This window comes from Neolamprologus brichardi, chromosome 2 (assembly GCF_056152115.1).
Source record: "Neolamprologus brichardi isolate AB-2024 chromosome 2, ASM5615211v1, whole genome shotgun sequence".
NCBI classification, from domain to species: Eukaryota; Metazoa; Chordata; class Actinopteri; order Cichliformes; family Cichlidae; genus Neolamprologus; species Neolamprologus brichardi.
Window position 1 is genome coordinate 22,489,066 of NC_142105.1, and position 23,096 is coordinate 22,512,161.

Consider the following 23,096-nt stretch of genomic DNA (forward strand, 5'->3'; position numbering starts at 1 on the left):
TGCCTTCGCCAAATGTCCTGCCTTTGGCTGCATGTGTCAATTTTAGAAGCTTAAGGAGGAAGAGAAAGAGCAGACAGGAAAAGGATGAGGAAATGGAGAAGAAAAGGCTGCATGACAGGAAGAAATAACAAAAAAGAGACTAATCTACTTAATGACAGGTAGTGACAGAGTGACTCTTAATCTTTTGTAGGCGAAAACAAGCGAGCACCCTCCAGAGCAGAGGTTGTCACCTTGACCCATTCTTTGTCCTCCCGTCTATCCCTCTTTCTCACGTTACCCCTTTGCCCTAATCTCTCATTCCTTCTCTTCATTTCTGTCATCCTCCCCTCCCTCCTCCTCCTCCTCCTCTTTTGCACTATGTGCTGTGCAAATGGGCCGACACAGACTGCGTGCAACACGCTGATCCTTTGCAGCTTATTATTGTTGCTCAACAATCACTCCCTCCCTGTCATCGCTTCATCCACCAGGAGTGGCACGCTGACATTTGGGCCAGCATTTCAGGTTGACTTCACGGGCCTGTGAAACGCATATACACCTAAAACAACCTCTGGCATGCACAAAGTAATCAATTTCAGGTAATAATGTGTTCCTGTTGATGATATCCGGCAAGAGAATGATTACATTTCCAACTGCTGGCGTGCGCACTTCCATATTAGTGTGGAAACTACCCATTGTTGCCTCTCAGCAGGGCAGGAAGCACCTTTCACAACAAACCTACCCTCCTTATACCGATTAAATCCAGTGCAGCTGCCGTAGCATCTGATTACTTAAGTCTATTTGGCAATGACAAGAAGGCAATGGAGCAGTTTACTTATTAGCTTTAGATCATTTTGGCAAAAGTTAGAAATAACTAATATTTAATGTTTGAATGTTTCCATTAATGAGCAAAGTAGTCCGCTCCACAGCCTTTGATTTGGCTACTTTTTAATGCTACTGTTTTTCATGTGTACCTCAGAATAAAGCGGAAGTCTTACATGTGTGTGTGAACCAACTTACTCTAGGAAAATCACAGCCCCCAAAAACAATATCAAACACAATAGGCTTGCTGGTATTTCCCACAAGCGTCTGGCATGCAATAAATTTTGCCACTTCTAAAGAATCTCGGCCAACCTGCGAGGAAATGCCTTAAAGCTCTGTGGAAAAATAATCTCTTTGACTCTCTAGGAATAAAAAAATAACTTCTAAGGGCAGGACAAGCTCAAAGTGTAGACTCTGTGGAGCTGTTTCTCAAGCCCAACAAGGAAAATTCATGAGAAGTGCAGTGCTGATGGCTGATGATGGGCCACCATCCTGGCCATTATTTCCTGGCTGGGGTCCACGAGGCCACCGAGAAACAGAACGCAGTGAACTCCCTTCTTCTTCTCTCTCAGCATTGCGATCAGGCCCGGGAATAGCAGCTATGTGAGCATGACTGCACGACACTATTTCTGTGCGCTCTGCTACTTGACATTGAGAGGCTGGGATTAGGTGGCCCCCCACTACTGTAAATGAATAGCTCCCGTCACTCACACACGCACACAAACACATGTGTGTGCTTTGTAAATACACATATGAACATAAAAGAATGTGACTGAGAAACTGGAGTTTTCTGCACATTTTCACCTTCCTGTAAACGCCACGCGAGGATGACGAAAGCCGAAGTGCTGTTTTTCAGTTTCTCAACAAGCGGTATGAAGAAAGTTGCATTTTGAATCAGGTACCACGCCCTCGGTGGTTCAGCTGAACATCTGTCAGCCACCACCACCTCCCCACCACCCCTTGTGCGAACATGAGCTCCCCACAGTGTGCTGCTTATTCAGTCTATATGGAACGTATGGGAATCAGACCCACAAACAGTGCTGAAAAAGATCACATAACAAACATACATGTTTTGCTGTGGATTCTTTTCTTGGTAATGGTTCGGTTAACCCTTCAACCCACTCAGAGTCAGCTCTGAAGCATGACTGTACCACATTCCCACTTACACAAACACACACTGCCAGTGTAACAACATCTGTGTAGGAGGTGACTTCAAGGGAGTGACTAACATTTGGCGGGGCCTCAACCTGCCTTTGAGTCCAGCTGGGTCTTTTGACCGTCCTTACCTCCATTAAACCTGTGTGCGGCATACATGACAGCATTGCTGCATCCTGCTATTTGCTGTATGTGGTCTCTCTGAATACTGTGGTATTCGGGGGCTGGTCGAGGCCTCAGATGTTGTGCTCAATCGCGTGTCTTTGAGTGCGACATCTGTTTCAGCTGCGTGAGTAATGGTGTGTGAGGCAGTGGCTAAACATCAGGTGTTTGCCGTCTTGCACATCTCAGATCTGTTGCCTTTCTCCTCCCCCCCACAGCTGGAATGAGTCCTGTATGTATCATGATTGATCTGTCAGTGAGTCTGTCGATGCTGTTGTCATCACATAAAAAAACAACTGATGTCTTCACTTTCGGCTCGCTTAGACAGTCTGGCATCAGTTATTTGTTGAATTGTAAACAGTGGCACGCACAGATAACCCCAATTACATATAATAACTCAGGAAGGATTTTTGATTCAAGATCTATGAGCACTGGCTAAAAATAATAACAGCACCAATGTGCAGGATACAGGTGTCTCAGTTTAAAGCGACCGCTCACACGCCAGAGACAGGAAATAAAAACATGGTGTTTGCTTTAATTGCGGATCCTGAACGAGCTAGAAGAGCAACAGCGGTGTTATCGTTATTAAGACAGGCATTAATGCACAGTCCAACTCAGGAAGCAAATGAATGACTATAAGCTTGGAATAATAAAGATTTATCCCTGCGATAGACTAGCTACCTGTCCAGGGTGTACCCGCCTCTTGCCCTGTGACATCTGGGATTGGCTCCAGCCCCACCATGATCCTGAATCGGATAAGAAAGCGGGTGGATGGATGGATGGAGAAATAACAGAGAAACTCCAGAACTCACATATTGAGATGTTTATTTATTTATTTTTTATTCTGCTCTGAAAAGAAAATCACAAATATAAATCACTTCAAAACTGCAGGATTTGAATGGATAAAACACTTGAATTCACATTGTTTTTCCTTTTTTCTTGACAGCTTAACAGTTTCTCCTCTAACAATGATAAGACATAAACACAACATATTTATACCCAATTCTTTCTACAGTGCATTTCATATGTGACTCCCTCCCTATTGTGAAAGAAATACAGATGTTGAGAGCAGTTCTTGTGGTGCTTATAATCAGTACATAGCAGTGTGCCTAATGATCAGCGTTACCTCTGAAACTGAAACCTAACGTGAAGTAACGGTCCCCGAACCTGCAGGATAAAGCCGGGTGGGGGGATGGGAGAGAGTAGGGCTTTGCCCTCCCTCATTACCAATACTGATGTGCCTTTGAGCAATTCACTGAACCCACATTGGAGCCACTTAGTGGCTGACAGAAGAGACTGGTTGCCCCAGGGGCAGTTTCCAGGTGTGACTATGAGTAATCGTGAGTGTGGTCAGTGTTGGAAATCATCTGAACCACTGGATCATTAAAAATAATATCAAATAAAATAAAATCTCACGTCTTCAGCGATCAATTTATTAACCACAGTGCTATTGATCATCTAGTGGGTGCCAGAATTAAAGTTTATGCATTATTTTTCATGAAATACTGAGCTTTCGCTTCGTTTGCTTCTGTTTCATAAATAAATAGCCTCGAATAAGAAATATAAAAACACTTTTTTTTTGTTTTATTTTAAAAACTGCTAAAAGGTGGTTAAAAATCTCCATAAATACAGTTAGCTTAAATAAATAAATTAAAATTATAAATATACCGTTTACTGTACACACACAAGAAAAAACAAAACAACAACAAAAAACAAACAAACAAAAAAAAAAACACATGACGGCATTGAGCAGGAAAATACAAAATGTTGTCTTTTGAGAGAAAGAGAATCCAGATTGAGCTCTGATTGTTGTTAAAAATCTCAAATAATTTCAGAGACAGAGTCAAGACGCATTCCTCCTTCTTCCCGTTCCTCGTCGCCTGATTCTCGACACACCTCCTCTGAGCGGTTCAATATTCCAGTTCCAGACCGGGAGTTTCTTCTTCTGAAGCCATCAGGAATACATTCACGTGCCCACTCTTTATTTGAACGGCCAGCAGAACATTGGGCAGACGTCCTTCTGTTCTCTTCTTTGCCTACGTTCATTTTATTTTCCTTTTCTTTTCCTCCGGGACCTCCTGTTGCTGTTCACTTTTCATTTTCAGCTGAGGTAGAATTTCTACATCTTTGCCTAAAATAAAAAAAAGGGGGGAGAATGAGTGAAATCTAGTCGCATTTGATAGCGGCTGATGTCAGTCGGTGTACGTGTTTGTAGCCCTTTCCCTAACCACTCACCTCTCTTTGTTGCTTCAGTGGTTGGATGCTGACCCTAGCTTCACCTTCTCCTCATTCTCTACATCATACTCTCCCCGCTTGTGAAACCTGGAATAAACGAAAGGAAAGGGAGCTCGTTCAGTCTTCTACGTATCGCCTCGTTATTAGCTAAGATCCTAACCTGTGCATGGCTGCGAGTGCGTGCCGGGCGTGTGTTTCGCTCACCTGAGCATTAACAAAAGTCCAATGATGGTGAGGCACAGAGACGACAGCACCACCGCCACCACCGCCAGAGCTGTGGTGCGGTCGTAGCCCTCTCGGGACTGCGATGGCAGCAAGATAAACTGACACCTATCGCCGGAGTAATTATGGTGGCACCTGCGAAGAGGACGGTGAAGGGAAAACGGTTAATAATTGATCGACTTGAGGTGCACATGATGTGCAGGTAAACAGAGAGCTAAATACTCACACGCATGATGGTTCACGGAGGTCTTTCAGGTAAGTGCAGGTCCCATGAATGCAGTAATCTTTGTACTTCTTCAGGCAAGGATTCCTCTTCCTTCCCTTTCCCTTTCCCCTCTTCTTTCCCTTTCCTCTCGTTGTTTTTCCCTCAGTGTTTTCAGCTTCCAGAATGGTAGAAGGATCTTTGGGTTTGCTTGACATGGCAACTAAAGTGAGAAAAAAAAAAACAAGACCAACAATTACATGTACTGTCTTTGTTAAAAGCCACTTAAAAGCACCAATTTAAGACATTTTTTAAGTGCCTTACCTCTTGGCAGTTGCAGTTCATAGTCTCCAGATGTGCCATCCTCATACTCCTCATCCTCATAGTAGTAGTCATCATCGTACTCCTCCGCCTCGCCATCCTTGCTGTAATCTGCTGTTGTCGCCCTCACGCCCCGGTTCTCCTCCTCCTCTGCTCTCCTGTCTCTGGTTGTGTCCAGGAGGCTGATAACAGAGGTGTGCCGCTGCTTGTTGCTCTCGTAACGGTCTACTGCAGCACCGCTGGCCAGTCTGAACATCACTGAAGGAGCAGGAAAATCAAATGTTATGAATGAGGTCTGCTTTGAACATACATACACCACAAAAACAAACAACAAAAATCACAATCAGAAAACTCTTCCTCTAGGGGACAACCAGCACAGACAGGTTAGTGCACCAAGCTGGGTGAGCCTTCTTGGGCAAGTTGAAACATGTTGTACAGGAAGAAGCTTCAGGCAGGATTTTTTAGGGATGCAGTAATTACCCTGCTGTTCTCTCTTAGAAAATACACCGGATCAGACATTGTCCTTAGGGATTGATTGAGTCAATGCCCAGCTCAGGATGCACTCAAAAAAACGCCAAAACCATGTCCTCAAATTCGTGGACATTGAGATATCGGCCTGGCACACAGCCTTCCCCCCTCTGTCTCTCATAACACACGCACAAAATGCATGGGCAGACAGTTAGCTAATGTCAGGCAAGAATATGAGTTAAAAATAAATGTATCCAGTTACATAAAGCATGCTCTAAAATAAGAGAGATGACCCCATTAGCTCCTGAATAGGCTGGCATCATGAAAACTGTTGCCTAAAAGATTAAGTTTACACGACATGTTATAGCTCGGTTATTATAGAGAGGATTACACTGACAGCCAAGAAAGACACACACACACGCACACGCACACACACACACACGCTAAGTGATCCATTAATGAACACAGAAGAAACACTGGTTAAGTTGCACAGGCACATGAAACGTACCCAACGCGTGAGCCAGCAACAGCGCAACAGCGAAAATCCTCATGGCTTCCAGTAGCTTTAAGTAGAAAAATTATTTAAATTAACAAAAAAAAATATCAAAAAATCTAAAAGTTATATTCCGTCCACCTCTCAGTATTCCTTCCTTTTTTTTATATGCTTTTTCTTTTTTGTTAATAGAACTCCTCTCTTCTCCTCGCGCCCCTGCTGCCGCTGTCTTCTCTCGAGAAAGACTGGCGACTGAAGCTCAAGAGCCTTTTAGCCTAGATAGATATCCCCGCCTCCTGGGTGTTGCCAATAACCACAAGAGCATGTTGCGCCAATTAATTCGTATTTTAACTCAAATTATCCATCATGTTACTTGGCACTCCCAAAGATAGAAAATAAAATGCAAAAACTGTCGGGAAATTAAAAGAAACAGGACACTGAAACTTAATTAAAAAACAAAACAAATCCTTGGTTCCTTTTGTACACATTGACTCATTCTTTCTGTCTGAGTGCCGTTATAGGGTTTGGTTGTGTTTAATCCAGGTAAATCCGGTGGTTAAAGCAGTCACAGATTTAAAGTATGCGTGTCACAGAATCAGAAGTCCAAATATTAAGTAAGATACATTAACAGTCCATATTTACATTTAAGCAAGATAAGGAGGACAGGAAACGTAGTAACATGACAAAATATACAACTCTGCAGTAAAAACTGGAGATCAGATGATGGGCTTCACTTTGCCTCCAAGTATTAAAAGCGCCTTTAACGGGTACGAAATGTGAGCGCCACCACGTGGTCAAGAATTACACTACACTGTTTTAGGTTCAGGTAGTTTCCAGAGTTAGAAACAAGCGAAATTAACTATTTATTTGAAAAATGTTTAATTTTGATTTACTTTTTTGTCAGCTTTACAGTTAGTCTTGTTTTCAAAAATTCACAACAGACATTTCAATACAAACACCACTTCTTGAAGGGCAGCTGGTTCACAGTAATGTAGACCTCCCGAATCTAAAGAAAGAAAGGCTACAAAGCATCATCAGGCCACTGTGATGCCAAAGGTTACTAAACTTAAGGCCTTTCCTGTGCGTTTCTATTTTCACTTAGTTTTGTGATAACACAAGTTCTTTTCAGTTATCTCCCTGCCTTCCCCTCTTTTTTTTTTTATTTCAGGTAACTGCAATCAACTACAATGTTTTTTCCACACAGACTTGGGTAATTTGAGAAGCGAGGTGATGAGGTGGTTAAAACTGTCCACTCACAACGTGAAGGTTCTTGGTTCCCAGGGCTTCTTGTCTGTTTTACTTCTCTCCATGTACTCCAGCTTCGTCCACAGATGTGCAATTTAGGGTTAATTGATGATTCTAAATCGACCATGGATGTAAGTGTATAGCATAAAGTGCTGCATAAATGTATGTTTCAGATTGCTTTGAATGGTCAGTAAGTCTAGAAAAGTGTTGTATAAATGCAAGTGCATTACATAGAGGAGTAATGGTAGATTTTCTAAGTGCAAAAGGAAGGACGGCAAGCTCCTAATACGTTTATTCACTGCCATTCACTTGATCTTATTACTACTGGTGTCATGCAGTTCTGAGGTAACAACAATTATTCACTAGAAAATTATCTTTTGATTGCAATGTGAAATTCTCCCTTCAGCTCTCAAGTGTAAAAAATACCATCAATAGGTTAATAGCACAAGTGCTTCAACTGGATTAAAGTATAGTCTGACTTCATGGGTGGCTGTGTTAACAACATTCTTAGAATTAATAATTAAAGTTGGAGTCAATTTAAAGCAACACAAAACGGATCAAATAAAGATAAAAGAGATACACAATACATCAGTATCACAGCTTTTGATGTTATTACTACTGCTGGTTTTCTGGAGATTTATGGGCTTTACTAAGTGCATATTCTTACGATTCCCGTCACAGTAAAGCCTCTTTGGCTAAAGCTTAACTACGTTGTAGTGTGTTTTGAGGTCACATGTGGGTCAGCTGCTCACCACGTATGGGGTAATGAATATGTCTGCCCTCTGTACTAACTCTGATGTGACTACTAAATCTGGTGCGCCAGAATGTCATACTAATGAGATTCTTTTAAATACACGCACAGTGATGATGCAAGTCTGATCAGAAACTGTTTATTTCCAGGTCAGGGAGCAAGAATGAAAAACAATTCTAAAAACATAATAAAATGTTGTCAATACGCTAAAATTACCACCGAGCCTTGATAAAACAATTCTAAAACTGGTAAAAATGCAATTTTCTGTATGCACTAAAAATCCCACCCAGTCCCACAACCCAGGACGAATGTTCGTTATGGGTTCACAGGCCAGAAATTCCTTTGCGGAGCTGCGTGCATGGCAGCCTCGTTCCAGGCAGACGAGGATGAGCCTGCTATCCCCTTCTCGTCCCTTTACTGGGCCCATCACATCCCAACTCAGCTCGCATTCTGCACTGAGTCCGTTGCTCGATCGCCTCCCATCGCGTCATCGCCCTGTAAGTAAACAAATAGGGGCCACAACCATCATCCTGGAAGCTGCCCTGGCTTATAGCCATGGCGACCCCCTCCCAACACGGCTGCACCCGGTGAACAACAGTGAAGACACTACTCACAAATGCTGTTAATCACAGGCGTTGTCTCCTATTGTCGCCGTTCCTGCTGTCGGGACTGGGTCGCTACGTCACGCTAGCAGGTGTTCTGGGAACCGGTCCGTCTCCAGATGAGGCGTCGAACCCCCCGCAGGCAGCGATTCCCCCTATTTATTTATTTATTTATTTATTTATTTATTTATGACCTGGCCTTCTTGCGTTCCTTTTCATATCTTGTGCCTCTGTCATCCCAAGCCCCAGTCAGCTTCCTTTTAAAGGGTCCCTTAAACAGCTGATAGGCCACCTCTGGACACACCCATGTCTCAGGTGATCACTGTCAGCTAATTTGTCCCATGCCCAGCCAGTCCACAGTGGATTAAAACAATGTCAAATAAAACACTAAAAACCATGCAATACAAACAGAATAAAATCATGCAAATAAAAACTAAACTCACAAATAAAGACTAAAAAACAGAATAAAACCAATATAAAAGATAAATACAAATTTCCACTGTGTGACATGAACATTCAATCTCAAGTAACATGACTTTTTCTTCTTCTCCATCTTCTTCTGTCATCTGCTTCCTTCCGCTTCCACAGCAAATGATCTGCACCCATCTCACTCCATCCTTACCATCCTCCTCTGTCAGTCCTCTGCATCTCCTCCTTCACTACATCCACGAACCTCCTCTAAGGTCTTCCTCTTTTCTCTTTTATTCTTTCCTGCCTGGCAGCTGCATTTAGCATCCTCTGTCCCATATGTCCACTATCCCTTCTCCAAACCATCTCAGCCTGCCTCTCTAACTCTGTCTTCAAACCTCTCAACTCAAGGTGTCCCTCTTAAGTAATTGTTTGTCCCTACTGGTCACTCCCAATGAAAATCTTTATCTTTAGTTCTGGCTCCTGTCCTGTGAACCACACTAACCCAACACACTAACCTGAAAGGCACAACTAAAATTTCATTGACTGTGAATAAATAAAAACGCGATCTTTAGTTATTAGATATTTGTCAGTCCGCCACTCTCCAGCCAAGTCCAACAGGTGGCAGTGATTTAACTCCAGTGTGTTTTGCTAACCGCCAATGAATCAAAAGTAAAAGAACGTCAGGCCTCACAAGCGTCCGTTATTGGTCTAAGGCGATCACGTGATTTATACGCGAGAAAGGGGGACGGGGGGAGGGAAAACATGGCTGACGAAACAGGGGAAGTAAACACAGCTGTTACAGAGCGCGACGAAAAACAAGAACAAGATGAGCCCAAAGTTTTACGACCAGCGACTAATGGTGAACCGGATGGGGGCAGAGAGCAGGACTGGACCGAGAGGCAGGCTCCCCAGGTCGCAGAGGAGAACAGCTGGTCGGCTCCTCTCCTGTCTCTGGCTCGTAAGGCCACGGAGACGATTAGCAGCGGGATCAGCTACGCTGCTATCCAGAGAAAGCCCTCACAGGGATCCGCGGCGGGCTCCCCGACCGAGAATGAGGCCGAAAGTGACCTCAGTAACTCAGCGAAAAAGCTTCCAGGTAGACTTTGATTTTTCTGATGCCTGCTAGTTAATGCACTTTAAGGTCGAACCATTGCAGTTGTCACAGGCACTTGAAACACTGTATAAGTGTCAGCTGTCACATCACATGACTCCAAGATCAGACTCTTGGTTTTTTTGGTTAGTGAAGTGCTCCTTGCCTGGCAATATGTTTGGGGTTTTTCCGGCTATGTCATCTGACAGAATTAACCTCAGAGCTTCTGCTTTTTTCATGCTTTCTGTACAGTTGTTCCCCCCAAAGACTCAATGGCAATAGAAAGATCCAACCTGCTCAGCATGCTGAAGCTCAGCATCAGAGTGTTGATTCAGTCTTCTATGAGTCTGGGCAGGACGCTTGACTCGGAGTACCCTCCTCTGCAGCAGTTTTTTGTTGTCCTGGAGCACTGCCTCAAACACGGCCTTAAAGGTTAGACGTAAATAAATCTGACTGTTGCTGTTGTGCTATATTTAGCTGCCTGCATGCTGAAGTTAATTCTGCATGTTCGTCTGATTCAGCCAAGAAATCCTTCATTGGTTACAACAAGTCTGTATGGGGACCACTGGAGCTGGTAGAAAAGTTATGCCCGGAGTCTGTCAACATCGCCACCAGTGCCAGAGACATGCCTGGCATTAAGTATGCCATTAAAAAACCTATTTCTATAATAAAACTGCATCACAACTGTGTTTAATTGTACTTATACTGTCATTCTTGTTTTTGTTTTTTGTTTTTCTTAGGACCGGTTTGGGGAGAGGAAGGGCTTGGCTGCATTTGGCGCTTATGCAGAAGAAAGTAGCTGACTATATGAAGGCCCTGCTGGACCACAAAGACCTCCTGAGGTCAGTTACACTTGTTTTATAGTGCACTATAAACATGGGTTTCTTCCCAGCATCCACTTTACCTTTTAAATCCCTTAGTGAGTTTTATGACTCTGGAGCACTGATGTTGGAAGACGAAGGGTCGGTAATGGTGGGGCTGCTGGTGGGCCTCAACGTAATTGACGCTAACCTTTGCATTAAAGGGGAGGACCTTGATTCACAGGTTAGTGATGCTGTTTTGTAAGAATCAGTTTCACTCTGAGGAAGAGTTGGATCGAGATACAGAGTGATCTGCTCTTCTTTCCCGTTTAGGTAGCAGTCATCGACTTCTCACTTTATCTGAAAGACCCTGCTAGCAATGAGACTCCAAAAGAGTAAGCATCTACACTGCTTTACATTATTTTTTTAATCTGGACTGTTCTATATTGTTATTACTGTTTAAAGCATGACCCCATATTAAAAAATCCTTACTAAACTTTGGATAGATATGTCTCACAACTATAAGATGGTGATTGTATCGCTCCCTTCCTTAGTGATTCGAAGATGACAGCCATATTGGATCAGAAGCACTACATTGAGGAGCTAAATCGTCACCTAAGCGGCACCGTCACTGACCTTCAGGCTAAGATGGACTCTCTAGAGAAGACTAATAGCAAGCTTGTAGAGGAGGTTAGGCGTGCTTTGTGTGTGCAGCTGTGGGACTGTGTTCGCACTGGATTGATCCTCTTTAACATCAGCTGGTATCTGTGTGTGTGTGTTTGTTTTGTTTTTTTTCTCCTTTTCCTCAGCTGACAGCCGCCACAGACAGAATCAACTCTCTACGGGAAGAACAGGAACAGCTGAAAAAGGAGAACGAGACGATCTTGCAGTCCAGCCAGAGAAAAGAGGAGGTGTGGGGAAAAAAGTGTCTAGGACTAACTGCAGCTGAAGCCCCTCCAGATTTCAAGAAGGAATGAAAAATGCCATGTTTTTATTTTTCAGGCAGTGCTTCAGGACAGCCAGGCAGAGCTGGAGACATACAAACAGACTAGACAAGGCCTGGATGAGATGTACAATGTGGTGTGGAAGCAGTACAAGGAGGAAAAGCGCATTCGCCAGGTCAAGTATCAGTGACCTCCAGGACAGACTGAACCAACACTCCACACCTGGTGTTTTTGGGTTTTGACTCAACTCTAACTGAATTTGACTCCCTTGTGTATTAGGAGCTGGAGCGTGAACTGGAGCTGCAGGTGGGGATGAAGCAGGAGATGGAGGTGGCCATGAAACTGCTGGAGAAGGATACGCATGAGAAACAGGACACGCTGGCAGCCCTACGGCTCCAGCTTGACCAAGTCAAGACTCTCAATGTGCAGATGTTCCACAAAGCTCAGGTATAAATAGATGAGTATGATTATAACTTTGTCTTTCACACTTACACACACACACACACACAGATTGCGCATTTGTCCAAATCGTGTGGTTTCTCAGGACTCGGACCGCCAAGCAGAAAAAAAGCAGGCAGAGGCCGTGCAGCTTGAGCAGAGGATGAATGAAATGGAGAACACCATGAAGGAACTTGAGCAGAGGTATGCCTGCTTGCCTAGATTGAGATTCAGTTTCGCGTTTACATTCCTTTAAATTGACGCTCCTCTTCATATTTTGTGACTCATAGACTACAGAGATCGGAGCAGGAGCGCAAGCAGAACGACCAGTCGGACGAAGACATGAAGGCGGAGCTGCAGGGAAAAGTCGATGCTCTGCAGAAACAGCTAACAGATCTCGATACGCTAAGGTGAAGAAATACAATTGTGGGCGGTGTTTGAGTGTGGTATTAAGCAGTACGTAGAGAAAAGGTTCATAAAAGGGCAAAGTTGCAAATGTGATTCGCCTAAAATGTTTGTTCTCAAACTTTTCAAACATTGTGTAGCCCGAGTCCATGCAGTAGTTTGCAGTTTGATGACTTGAGAGTCATGTTTTTGTGTTTTCGGAGCACAGGCTGGGGTTGGAGAACGAGCTGCGCAGTGAGAGGGAACAGAGACAGAATTTGCAAAAAGCTCTCCAGAGGGAGCAGGACAACAGCACCGAACTACGCACACAGCTGCAGCAGCTCCAGGGCCTGCACTCGGTCAGCATCTCTCAAACACACACACAACCTGTGTCAGGTTACGCTTGCTCGGATCTAAATAGCTGAATTATAGCGATGGAAAAAAAATGTGTACGCTCTCGACAAATGAAGTTTTATTTTCAAAGTGAAAGGCAACCTACAGCTGCAGCTAAGATTACTCGTACACACAGGCATAAAATACTGTAATCCAATGCCAACATTTAAAATGTGTGATTGGCTTTGTAGAGACTGCTTCTAGACTCTAGCAATGAAGCTGAATTGGCTACAAGTCAGAATAAGAGCTTTTTTTTTTTATTCTTACGTTCATTAAAAAGTACCTTTTGTAATTGTGGCCTTCAAAATGCAGCAACGCCTTTCACCACCAGGGAGCAGTGTTTTACCAGTGGGTGTGTTGAGGTGTTTTTGAATGTGTGGTGCTATTCTTTTAACTTTAGATACTCCTTTGTGTCCAAGGTGCTTAAGAAGCTTTTCCTTTTGTAAAAGAGAATGTGCTCATCCTGACTTACCTGGTTATTAATTCAATTGGCTTGATGTACAAGGTGGTATTACAAGAAAGTACTGTGCAGCCCCAATCCAACTTCACTGAATGTCATCAACACAGTATATAGATGTTTTAGATTAAAGGTTATGCGGTTTGTTGTTGGTTATTTCTTCAATTCTGCTGGTAACGTTTCATATTTCAAACACAGGAATTTAGAAACTGTACCTTTCAGCTTCATCACCAGCGAATTATGTATTTATGCCAGATGACATTACCTTAAAGATATGGTTTATTTTATAAAAATATTTGTATGACAGCTTTAACAAAGCCTCCCTCCTGTTTCATCCTCTTGTAAGCAGTGTAAGAGCATATTACAAATTCTTGAACATAAATGGGATGCTTTGACCTTTTTCTTTTTCTTCTTATGGATCGACTTTGCAGGAGCTGCAGGAGTTGAAGCAGGAGAAGCAGCAACTGCAGCAGAAGTGCGAGCAGCAGGAACAGGCTCTACAAGAAATGGGACTGCATCTCAGCCAGTCAGTAACTGCGATGTTTTTCTTTCTTTTTCTTACTAACGAATGCCATTTCACGTAGGAGAATTTATGCCGCTTTCATCTTTCTCAAAGGTCTAAACTCAAGATGGAAGATTTCAAGGAGGTCAACAAGGCCCTGAAGGTAAAATGTGAAAGAGTCGAGGGTGGTTTACTTTAATTGTTGACGCTGTAAGACTTGGAATGAGAAACCATTGCTCTTCTCAGGGCCACGCTTGGCTGAAAGATGATGAAGCCACTCAGTGCAAACAATGCCAGAAGGAGTTCTCCATCTCACGCAGAAAGGTACGTTCCGCCCACCCTCATTACATTTCATTTGAGAGCCGCTTCTGTTAACGTCCGCAGTCACATAAATGTTGCCACGTCACGCTGTATGTTTTGCATGCGCAGCACCACTGCAGAAACTGCGGCGACATCTACTGCAACAGCTGCTCCAGTAACGAGCTGGCCTTGCCTTCGTATCCACGGCCTGTGCGAGTGTGCGACGTGTGCCACTCCCTGCTGCTGCAGAGAAGCTCCTCCACAGGTTCCTGACGACATACCCACAGGCTTTAATGTTTTCTCCACACGCTCCAACACTGAATATAATCATTTAATATGAATTTAAATACTTGCGTTATGAAAAGGAAAAAAAAAAAGAAAAGGCGGGAATGTGATTTGGTGTTCCATTGATGCAGTTACCTGAAATTCAGGCATTTTATTTGTACTGACAATGGTCGCCTTTAACGTTGACTGGATGGATTTTAATAAAAAGTAGTTTATGCAGACTTTATGCTAACAACTTTGCATAGACATGGAAAGGCTTGAGTATCTTCCACCAATGTTTCCCTGGGTTGGATTAACAGTTTAACAAATTTGGTAATCTCTTGATAAACTGGCCTTTTGATATGTGCAGTTTTTCTAATTCAAACTGTGGATGTACTGTTGGGATTTTAGCTTGAGCTGAGAATCTCTGCTGTTGCAGGTTTGTGTACTCACAGAATGTAAAGGCACACTGTTTTGTTTATTTAGGATGATTTTCAAAATAAATTTAACAGAAATAACCTGAATAATTTACTTTGTCTTAAAATATTATATTTAAACCTTTGTGAAAATCCTGAATAAGAGGGGTGCATTTTTAATTCTGGAAGTGACTTTGATATTCAGCCTTGTTATGCACTTTTTCCCCTCCCCCTTTTTAAGATCAGCTCTAACCCCACTGCTGGATGCAAGCAGAATTGTGTAAATGACTATTTTAGAATGTATTCTATCAGGGTTTTATGGATCACATCAACTGCTACAAAGCCATTTTCTTAATTTGACTTTTTTTTAACTCTAGATATTTGATAAATGAATAAAGCCTCCTGTTTTTCCACCACTTGTGTCAATTAGATATTCCAGACTAGTTTATTCACTTTGTGCACAAGAAATACAAACAGCATCTGAAGCAGTAGAAACCTTCATGGTAGCAGATTTGAAATAAACTTGCTCTCTGTATAGCCCTCATCCAGGAACAGAAAAAGAGCACTAACAGTCACACCATAAGAAAACAAAACATGCTTTGACCATGTTAAGTCTCAAACCCAGATTAACATTTTGTACAGGAATTTAAAATGAAGCTGAACACTATGTAAAAGGTGAAACAAGGTCCAAACATTAGAAGATACCGGACATTTTCAGTTTCTGTTCATGCACTCGGACACTAAAACGTTTTGTCAAATCCACCAGCACAGGATGAGTTAACTGTGCTTAAAGAACGGTAACACAAAACGGCACGCTTCCAGGGAAAGAAACTCAAAGCACAGTTTGTTATTTGTAAATCTGTGAGGAATGGGGAAGACAAACATCACTTTGACACATTTATTGTGACGAACATATGATCTCACTGCTCTCTGAAGATCACCCACTTAAAAAAAACAAAACAATAATAATACAAACCCTACCCTTTGTTTTCCCCCAAAACAACCCCACCAGACCCGATCTGAATTATTACGAGAGACTTGCATTTCCAGTCCTTTCAGCAAAATGCTGAGTTAAAAAGAAAGACAAAAAAAAAAAACTAAAGGCGAAAAGAAAAAACTACATTCCCCATCCCCCACCCAGTCCATTCATTGAGCCTCTGCTTCCTCCTCCACCGCCGCCATAGTAACTGCTTCCCATTCCGCCCTGGTTACCTAACAAGAGAGAGAAAATACACACTATAGGACCAAGGAGTTCATCAAGGAGTCACGCATAGAAAAAAAAATAGAATGGTTCATTTGTGTCCCTCACGACAAAAGCTTTCCAAGTTTAAAGGGCTCAATTAGCCTGGATCCAAGATGATAGAACTACACAGCACGTTCTTCCTTAGAAGCCAGTGTCATTAAATAATTACACAGCAGTTTTGGAAGGAGCTGCTTCAAGTATTTATTTATTTATTTTTTAAATGATGGGGAATAACAGCACTCCTCTGGTAATTATCCACTGCTTTCACCCTTTGCAACACTGCAACAACCCAACTTTAGGACACTTTTTAGCTGCAGATTTTTCTTTACTGTTACTACCGTATATTAAGTAACAATGTAACTAGCATTTATTTCAAATTGTGTGCTTTAGAATTAGCCAGCTCATAAAAGAAAAGTGTTTTACAAGGGCAGTTTAACATGTTACTGAATATTTATGACTTAAAAACAAACAAAAAAAAACAAAAAACAACTTAATAGCATCTCATTTGGTGCCAGACAGCAAACACTTACAGCTGTCACGAGTTTAAAAATAAACAAAAACAGTCACAGTACACAAATAAGGTTTTATGGCACCTTCACCTAGGACAACTTCAATTTCACTTATCAGAGAAAACGGTTAGACTATAAGTCTTTGCTCAAACCTTTAAAGGTTCTGTAAAGAAATATATTTTAGGAAATACAACAGAGCTGACACTCACTATAGTCACTGTAGCCACCCATGTTTCCTTGGCTGCTGTATCCACCAGAGTACCCTGAGCTCAGCTGGCCTCCACTATAGGATGACTGGCTCCCTGTGGAAACAAATCCCATTGGGCTGTATGAGTAAACCAAAAGGTACACAAGCATTTTAAGGGAAATAACACAGGGCCCTATTTTCAATTTCTCTAAAACTTTGACTCACCCATGCCCCCCATCATCTGGCTGCTGTATGCTCCATTACTGCCACCTGCTGTTGAGTTCAAAAACAGCTCCACGTAGCGGTGCTCTGCAGAACAGGAACAAAAATCATAAGAATTAACACGCAGCTTTAAAAGGGTGGGGTGCTCAAGTTATTTTTTAAAGCAAACTCACGCATGTTAGCTTTATCTTTGGACATGGCTGCTACAGCATCTTCGTGTGTTGCAAACTCCACATCTGCCTCCCCGGTAACTCTGCCATCTGGGCCGATCTCAATATGGACCCGCACCGGATTCAAAGGTGAAAAGAACTAAAAAAGACGAAAAATAAATAAATGCACATATCACAAGTGTTGTCTGCTTTTAAGCCTCTGCAGCGACACACAAAAGATAACAAAGGACTGTCAGTGATCTCTCCACAACTTACATTGTAGATGTCTGTTTCTGTGGCTCTGTATGGCAGGCCCCTCATATGTACACAGTGGCCTGTTGTGCTCTGAAAGGAAGAACCGCCATCGCCATACCGTCCATCCGATACACCTGAACATACATAAATGGAATTAACACAAGGTCTTATGAGGATTTTATCCTAATCGTATTAATTGTTATATGAATTGTTAAGCATGAAGAGACATGAGGGGGTGTTTATTTAAAAGAAACTTCATGGGTAAAGACCAGTAAATCTGATTTCACCTGCTCTCCAGTCCCACTTGGACCCACCTCCTCCGTAGCCTCCTCTGCGCATTCTGTCATAGGACCCCCCTCGGCCCATCATGTTGTAGCCGCGTCCACCAGAGGGCCGGTCATAGGGGCCGGGTCTCTGCATGCCCATAGGCTTCCTCTGGGGTTCGTAATGGGTCCGCACCTCAGCACGGCTACTCTTGAAGATCTCAATGTACCTGAGAGCATACAGATACCACAGTGAGGGCATGGAGAATGGGTGAGAAACTGCATTTGCTTAATACTGGTGAAACTGGGCTATGCAGATGCTGTCATGGTGTAGTCCATAGGTAGTAATAGATTTAAGTACTTATTGCTAGTCGTTAATAAAGAAGATTAAAAATAACTTATTTACTAATCAATAAGGAAGTTGTCCAAATTGATAAGGGCCTCAGTGAGTTTTACACTTTTCTTATGGTTACCTGAAGCGACTCAGATGTGTTTCAGTGTTTCAATAGTGGTATGTGTCGTTGCCATGACAGCTTTTGTCCTGGTTTTAGAGGCACAGAGAGAGCTCCAGCCCTTCTGCAACCCACTAAGCATTACCTGTGACAGTGGGCTCCAGATCCTTGTGTACAGTGGCCCTCTGATTTTTACTAGCAGGGAGACTCCTTACCATTTATCAACCTGGACTCATTTTTAGTGCTGAGACACCATTTGTTCTCCAAATCGGGCATGCACTCCAATTCAGGATTCGCCTCATATTTTTGAATGGTGACCAAGCACTAATCTTCCCCCTGAACATTGTGTATATATATTTTTTAAAAACGTGGATCTAAGATAGCAACTTGTGTGTATGTGTGTGTGCGGTAAATATGACAAATATGCTTCAAGTAGCCAAGATAAATGTGTCAGTTTTGCATTTGGTTCAGATGTTGAAGGTGCACACCATAAGAAAAGCAACTTATCCAGCCAACCAACCAACCATCCCCACCTGTGCCCTATTCTTTCCTTGTGTTTCTTTAGAGCCTTTTCAGCTATATCCTGTGAAGCAAACTGCACGAAGGCCTCCCCCGTACTCCTCCCCTGGATGTCCACCGGCAATGTTATCCCATTTGGCACGATTTCCAACCCTTCAACCCAAGGACAGATAACCCCAGCAGGGGACATATTAAATCACATGCCCAATCACAGAGAGAACTTTCTCTAAAGAGAGAGATATTAGACTTATGGAAAACTCTATACATCATCACACATACCAATTCATTCCTTTTTTGTCTTTTTTCTTTTTCTTTTTTTAAACCAGTGACTTTCCATTTAATTTAGTTACATTTACTGTATTCTAGGGGATAAGATAGAAATGGCAGGATAGAGGAAGACTATGAAGAAGGGCACTGTGTGGGGGATATCGGGCTAGTATTAATGTGCTGATGAGGAGGGTCTAGGTGGGTGACATGAGTAAAATTTGTGGTTGCTCTTTAGTTAAATCTAAGAATTGGCATATCCTCCTGAGAATTGAGGAAACAGGAATCTTCCCATTGAACTTTTTTGGTGATTTCCTTCTTCTTTGGAGCTGAAAGAGGCCACCCAAACACATGGGATATCAATGGAAAGCCCACGATGTCCTCTATTAAGTACTTAGTATGATAGCTCAAATAAGTCAAAAGATATAGACCAGAGGACATGAGTGAACAGGCTGGTGCTCAGGAGGATATACTGGGTTTAAAAAAAAAAAACTTTTAAAGATAAAATTATTAATACATGGTGGGGAAAAAAAAAAAAAAAAAAAAAGTTAAAAAAAACTGAAGACAGAGGCTATATCAGTGATGAGCGGGACCCACTCAATAACTAGTGTATTACCATTAGGCTGAGACTATTTTAAAATGTTTCCACATAATGGGGGGGAAATGTGAAGAATGAGGGCTGAAGATGAAAATGAGGGGCAAAGATAGGAAAGGGTGTTTGCATAACAGATTCCTGCCCTTGTACAAAACATCACGTCTTCAAATAAATTCTCTATTTAAACTTCAACTGGCTTCCTTTTCCAGCATCATTTCCTTCATTCATTGTTTTAAGTGTAACAACATTAGATTGTCATTTACAATGGCATACTGACTTCTTTGTAAATTAGATGCAACAAGTTTTGGTGTCGGTAACCAGAAACAAGAAAAGGAAGATCGGAGGGGAGAAGTTTAAATTACCAGCATTAAGGGGGTTTATATTTAACCAGCGAACAAGGTTTGTTGTTACCTGAGAAAAACTGCACAATCTCCTCCTTGCTGCACCCGAAGGGAAGGCCCCGAAGCCGCACAAGCCCGTCCCCAGCTGTCTCTGGACAGTTTGGGCCAGTGTGCTTCATGACCCAGTCCATTTCCACATTGTTTGACTTAAACACTATATCAGAGAAGAGAGAAATTACTTTGCTCAAACTGGAAACTTATATAGCATTTATCAGACATTAACTCAGCTGTATGCTGTTATACACACCTTCTACATATCTGTGACCCATCGTTTCTCTGTCCTTTTTCACTGCAATCTTCAGGTCTTCTTCTGTCTCAAATTCAACGAATGCCTCTCCACTGGGACGGCCCTCTCTTGTGTAGGTGAAATGGATGCCACTTCCATTGTTTAGGATTTTGCACTCTGCAATCAAAATGCATTATCAGATCATTTCTAACTGTGTTACGTGCTGAAGTATTCTTTTGAAAAACAATAATGCATAAATACCTGAGAAAAACCTCTGAACTTCATCCACTGAACAGGACCAAGGAAGTCCCCGGATTCGCACTACATATCCCTCATCAGCCATGACTGGTCACGATCCCTGAAGATTATGAATAAACGCTTCTTTTAATGTGATTAACCAATACAAACTAACAAAGATACAATAATACATCAGTCAATACCCTGGTGCTTCGTTTACTCTTTTATTTTCGTTGATCCCCTCTTCACAAGAACTCTTTCCCCCGTGCTGCACATTGATTTAAAAACACAGTCTCTCTAATGGGGACACGACTAATTCTGAATACAACTGCATTTAAAAAAATCCGACTGGCTAGTTTATACATATACATTGACTACAATACGCCATAAATCTCTTAAAATATATTAAATACTTCTTCAAAGCTTCCCTTGAGTTACTCTTGAGTTATTTCAAGAAAAAGGGGCCTATGTAGCAGCGCCATCTTGAGACAGTTTCGACAGATATTTAAGAAAAATTGCTTTACTGCTCATACTCTTCCGCGGAACAAAGGTTGTTGTCGTCCAAACGCAAGTCCAAAGCAGTCGTCATAATTTCCTTATCTATCAATACTCGCTAACGAACTACCGGCATCCACGTAACAAAAAGCGGGAGCTCCGAGTCGGTGCCCGCTAGCAGCACAAAATCAGTAGCCAGCCACTTTCATTCGACAATATTTCTGCGATTGTTGGCTTTCGTCAACTACGTAAGAGTTTAAAAGAGCCATGTTGTTGATTTGTTACGAAATATCTCACTTATTTTAAACGCAGTGCACGGCCCTTAGCATATTAACTACCGCACCCACACAAGAGAACAAAAGCGGCCCTCTTGGCCTGCGCCATGTTATTAGCATCGGCAGTTAGCTCTTAAGCTAGTACCGTTAACTAAGCTACCTGTATTAAAGCTGATTCACACATAAAAACCTGTACCTATGCACATTATGAGAAAAGTTGTTCAAACCATGATATAACCAAGAAAAACGAGAGATACATTCATCAATATACCTGATACAAACGCAGATGCAACACGCCGGAGTGTGTGTAATCAGACCTGCGTGGTGCGGCTGAAACTCTCCACTGGGTTGCCAGAATTCTCCAACCATCCCCCCTTCAGGAACATCAAAACGGCGCGCCTCATAATGGCATCTGCTTCAAACGGCCAAACAATGACGCAAATAAAATACGTTTATAACAAATTTTAATATTTATTTGTGTTTTGAATTGTATCAAAACCGAAGAATGTATAGTTTGTGAAAGGGTGTGTAATAAATAACGTGACAGAAAGGGTGGATTTTTAAACACACCTGGCAATCCTGACGAAATAACCAAACGCCTCCAACTGGCCTGTGTCCACGCCCAAAACCGATGACGTTTCTACTTGAGGTCCTGGCGACTTCTTCTGGCCTATAAATCCAAGTAACCCTGTTTACATTCGTCAGTAATCCTTTTCAGCTTTTTTGTTTTCTTTTTTGAGTTAGTGTATATGAATGAGCTACTTTTTATGGCAAGGCCAAAGAGTTCATGTTTATCAATGCCAGCTCAAAGCACCACACTACATCACTAAAAACAACCCATTTAGCTACAAGCCTCAACAGATATTAATTTCGTGCTAGGGTAGCTTGTAATAGTAACCTAGTTCGATGAGGCTTATTTTGATTATTGGAACTAAATGATAACACAAGCCTCAGTTGCTGGTTTTGGTGACTACTATGCCTGAAAGACCATGTTTATATACAATAGGGACTGTTTCTCAGACTTGGATTGAGCTTATCCCTGAAGTAAATTTTTTTTTTTTCCAATTATGAGCTTTGTCAGAGTTTTCTTTTAAGATAGGACTAGGCTTAATCCAAGTCTGGGAAATTAGCCACGGGGTCAGCAGCCCCAAGTAATCCAGATATAGACCACAAGTGACCCAGACCTGCAGCAGGGAGTTGGTTGCAAATCAGTGACACCATTAAAAAACATGTGGAGTAAATGAAGAGTGTGGTTTTTTTTTTTTAACTTATTATCATTATTTCAGTATTGCTGCTTATTCAAGGTTACACTCATCTAGTATTGATGCACACTGCTAGTTAAAACATATATACACAATTCTGTAAATAAATGCTTTCAAAAAATGTATGAATAGTCACACAATAATCAAACACAGTCACATGGGGTTTAACCAAAGGGAATGAAATACACTGTTTTTAACCACACTCAGTCCTTACTGAATCAAATGTGATCTATAAGGTAAGGTGTAAATACAATCTAAGACCTTTGTGTAGTTCAGGTGTCTTGGCTCATGGTGGTGACAATCCTAAATTCATTGGTAGTTCTGTAAGATTACATCAAACACAAACAAGGCTCCAGGTAGGCTTTTGACTTTACGAGTACATTACAGTGATCTTTTGCACTAGAGGGCAGTCCAAGTGAAGTATTTATTCATCACTGAAGTCACCATTGTGTATTTAATCTTGTACAAATGTCGCCAAAGCACGCACAG

The 23,096-nt window shown here is 42.1% G+C and overlaps 3 protein-coding genes across 7 annotated transcripts; 1 reads left to right on the forward strand and 2 right to left on the reverse strand.

Annotated features, from left to right (window-relative positions):
• Positions 1-3,823: 3,823 nt before the first annotated feature.
• Positions 3,824-6,287, reverse strand: hbegfa (heparin-binding EGF-like growth factor a). Of its 2 annotated transcripts, XM_006781641.2 has the most exons (6): positions 6,072-6,287; positions 5,099-5,353; positions 4,799-4,997; positions 4,555-4,707; positions 4,351-4,437; positions 3,824-4,246 (listed from the first exon to the last, which is right to left on the reverse strand). In XM_006781641.2, the coding sequence occupies exons 1-5, from the start codon at positions 6,112-6,114 to the stop codon at positions 4,365-4,367; spliced, it is 723 nt and encodes a 240-aa protein (XP_006781704.1). In that variant the 5' UTR covers positions 6,115-6,287; the 3' UTR covers positions 3,824-4,246; positions 4,351-4,364. The 2 variants fall into 2 exon arrangements, with proteins under 2 accessions (XP_006781704.1, XP_006781705.1); XM_006781642.2 differs by lacking the exon at positions 4,351-4,437.
• A 3,522-nt stretch (positions 6,288-9,809) lies between these two features.
• On the forward strand, positions 9,810-15,488 carry rufy1 (RUN and FYVE domain containing 1). Its single transcript, XM_006781638.3, has 17 exons — positions 9,810-10,161; positions 10,408-10,587; positions 10,677-10,794; positions 10,896-10,997; positions 11,076-11,199; positions 11,289-11,350; positions 11,510-11,645; positions 11,765-11,866; positions 11,958-12,074; positions 12,179-12,346; positions 12,444-12,541; positions 12,628-12,747; positions 12,951-13,080; positions 14,003-14,097; positions 14,188-14,236; positions 14,320-14,397; positions 14,503-15,488. Exons 1-17 carry the CDS (start codon positions 9,828-9,830, stop codon positions 14,644-14,646), a joined length of 2,157 nt encoding a protein of 718 aa, XP_006781701.1. The 5' UTR covers positions 9,810-9,827; the 3' UTR covers positions 14,647-15,488.
• On the reverse strand, positions 15,471-21,771 carry hnrnph1 (heterogeneous nuclear ribonucleoprotein H1). 4 transcript variants are annotated; one of them, XM_035910240.2, is made up of 11 exons: positions 21,617-21,771; positions 20,600-20,696; positions 20,360-20,515; positions 20,123-20,266; positions 18,867-19,005; positions 17,906-18,111; positions 17,640-17,752; positions 17,388-17,523; positions 17,218-17,301; positions 17,015-17,107; positions 15,471-16,265 (listed from the first exon to the last, which is right to left on the reverse strand). In XM_035910240.2, the coding sequence occupies exons 2-11, from the start codon at positions 20,679-20,681 to the stop codon at positions 16,171-16,173; spliced, it is 1,248 nt and encodes a 415-aa protein (XP_035766133.1). In that variant the 5' UTR covers positions 20,682-20,696; positions 21,617-21,771; the 3' UTR covers positions 15,471-16,170. The 4 variants fall into 4 exon arrangements, with proteins under 4 accessions (XP_035766133.1, XP_006781702.1, XP_087704757.1 ...); XM_006781639.3 differs by having other exon boundaries at positions 17,933-18,111; positions 21,617-21,757; XM_087848631.1 differs by having other exon boundaries at positions 21,663-21,737.
• Between the last annotated feature and the right edge of the window lie 1,325 nt (positions 21,772-23,096).

Excerpts from the sequence above, each read along its gene's own strand:
- rufy1 (XM_006781638.3), top strand. The coding sequence starts at position 9,828 with ATGGCTGACGAAACAGGGGAAGTAAACACAGCTGTTACAGAGCGCGAC. Across the intron at positions 10,998-11,075 it reads GACCACAAAGACCTCCTGAG|TGAGTTTTATGACTCTGGAG; the intron begins GTCAGTTACACT and ends TAAATCCCTTAG. Across the intron at positions 11,646-11,764 it reads ATAGCAAGCTTGTAGAGGAG|CTGACAGCCGCCACAGACAG; the intron begins GTTAGGCGTGCT and ends CCTTTTCCTCAG.
- hbegfa (XM_006781641.2), bottom strand. The coding sequence starts at position 6,114 with ATGAGGATTTTCGCTGTTGCGCTGTTGCTGGCTCACGCGTTGG. Across the intron at positions 4,998-5,098 it reads TGAACTGCAACTGCCAAGAG|TTGCCATGTCAAGCAAACCC; the intron begins GTAAGGCACTTA and ends TTCTCACTTTAG. Across the intron at positions 4,438-4,554 it reads GGACTTTTGTTAATGCTCAG|GTTTCACAAGCGGGGAGAGT; the intron begins GTGAGCGAAACA and ends CGTTTATTCCAG.
- hnrnph1 (XM_035910240.2), bottom strand. The coding sequence starts at position 20,681 with ATGGCTGATGAGGGATATGTAGTGCGAATCCGGGGACTTCCTTGGTCC. Across the intron at positions 20,267-20,359 it reads GGGTCACAGATATGTAGAAG|TGTTTAAGTCAAACAATGTG; the intron begins GTGTGTATAACA and ends TCTCTGATATAG. Across the intron at positions 19,006-20,122 it reads GATTGTGCAGTTTTTCTCAG|GGTTGGAAATCGTGCCAAAT; the intron begins GTAACAACAAAC and ends CTTGGGTTGAAG.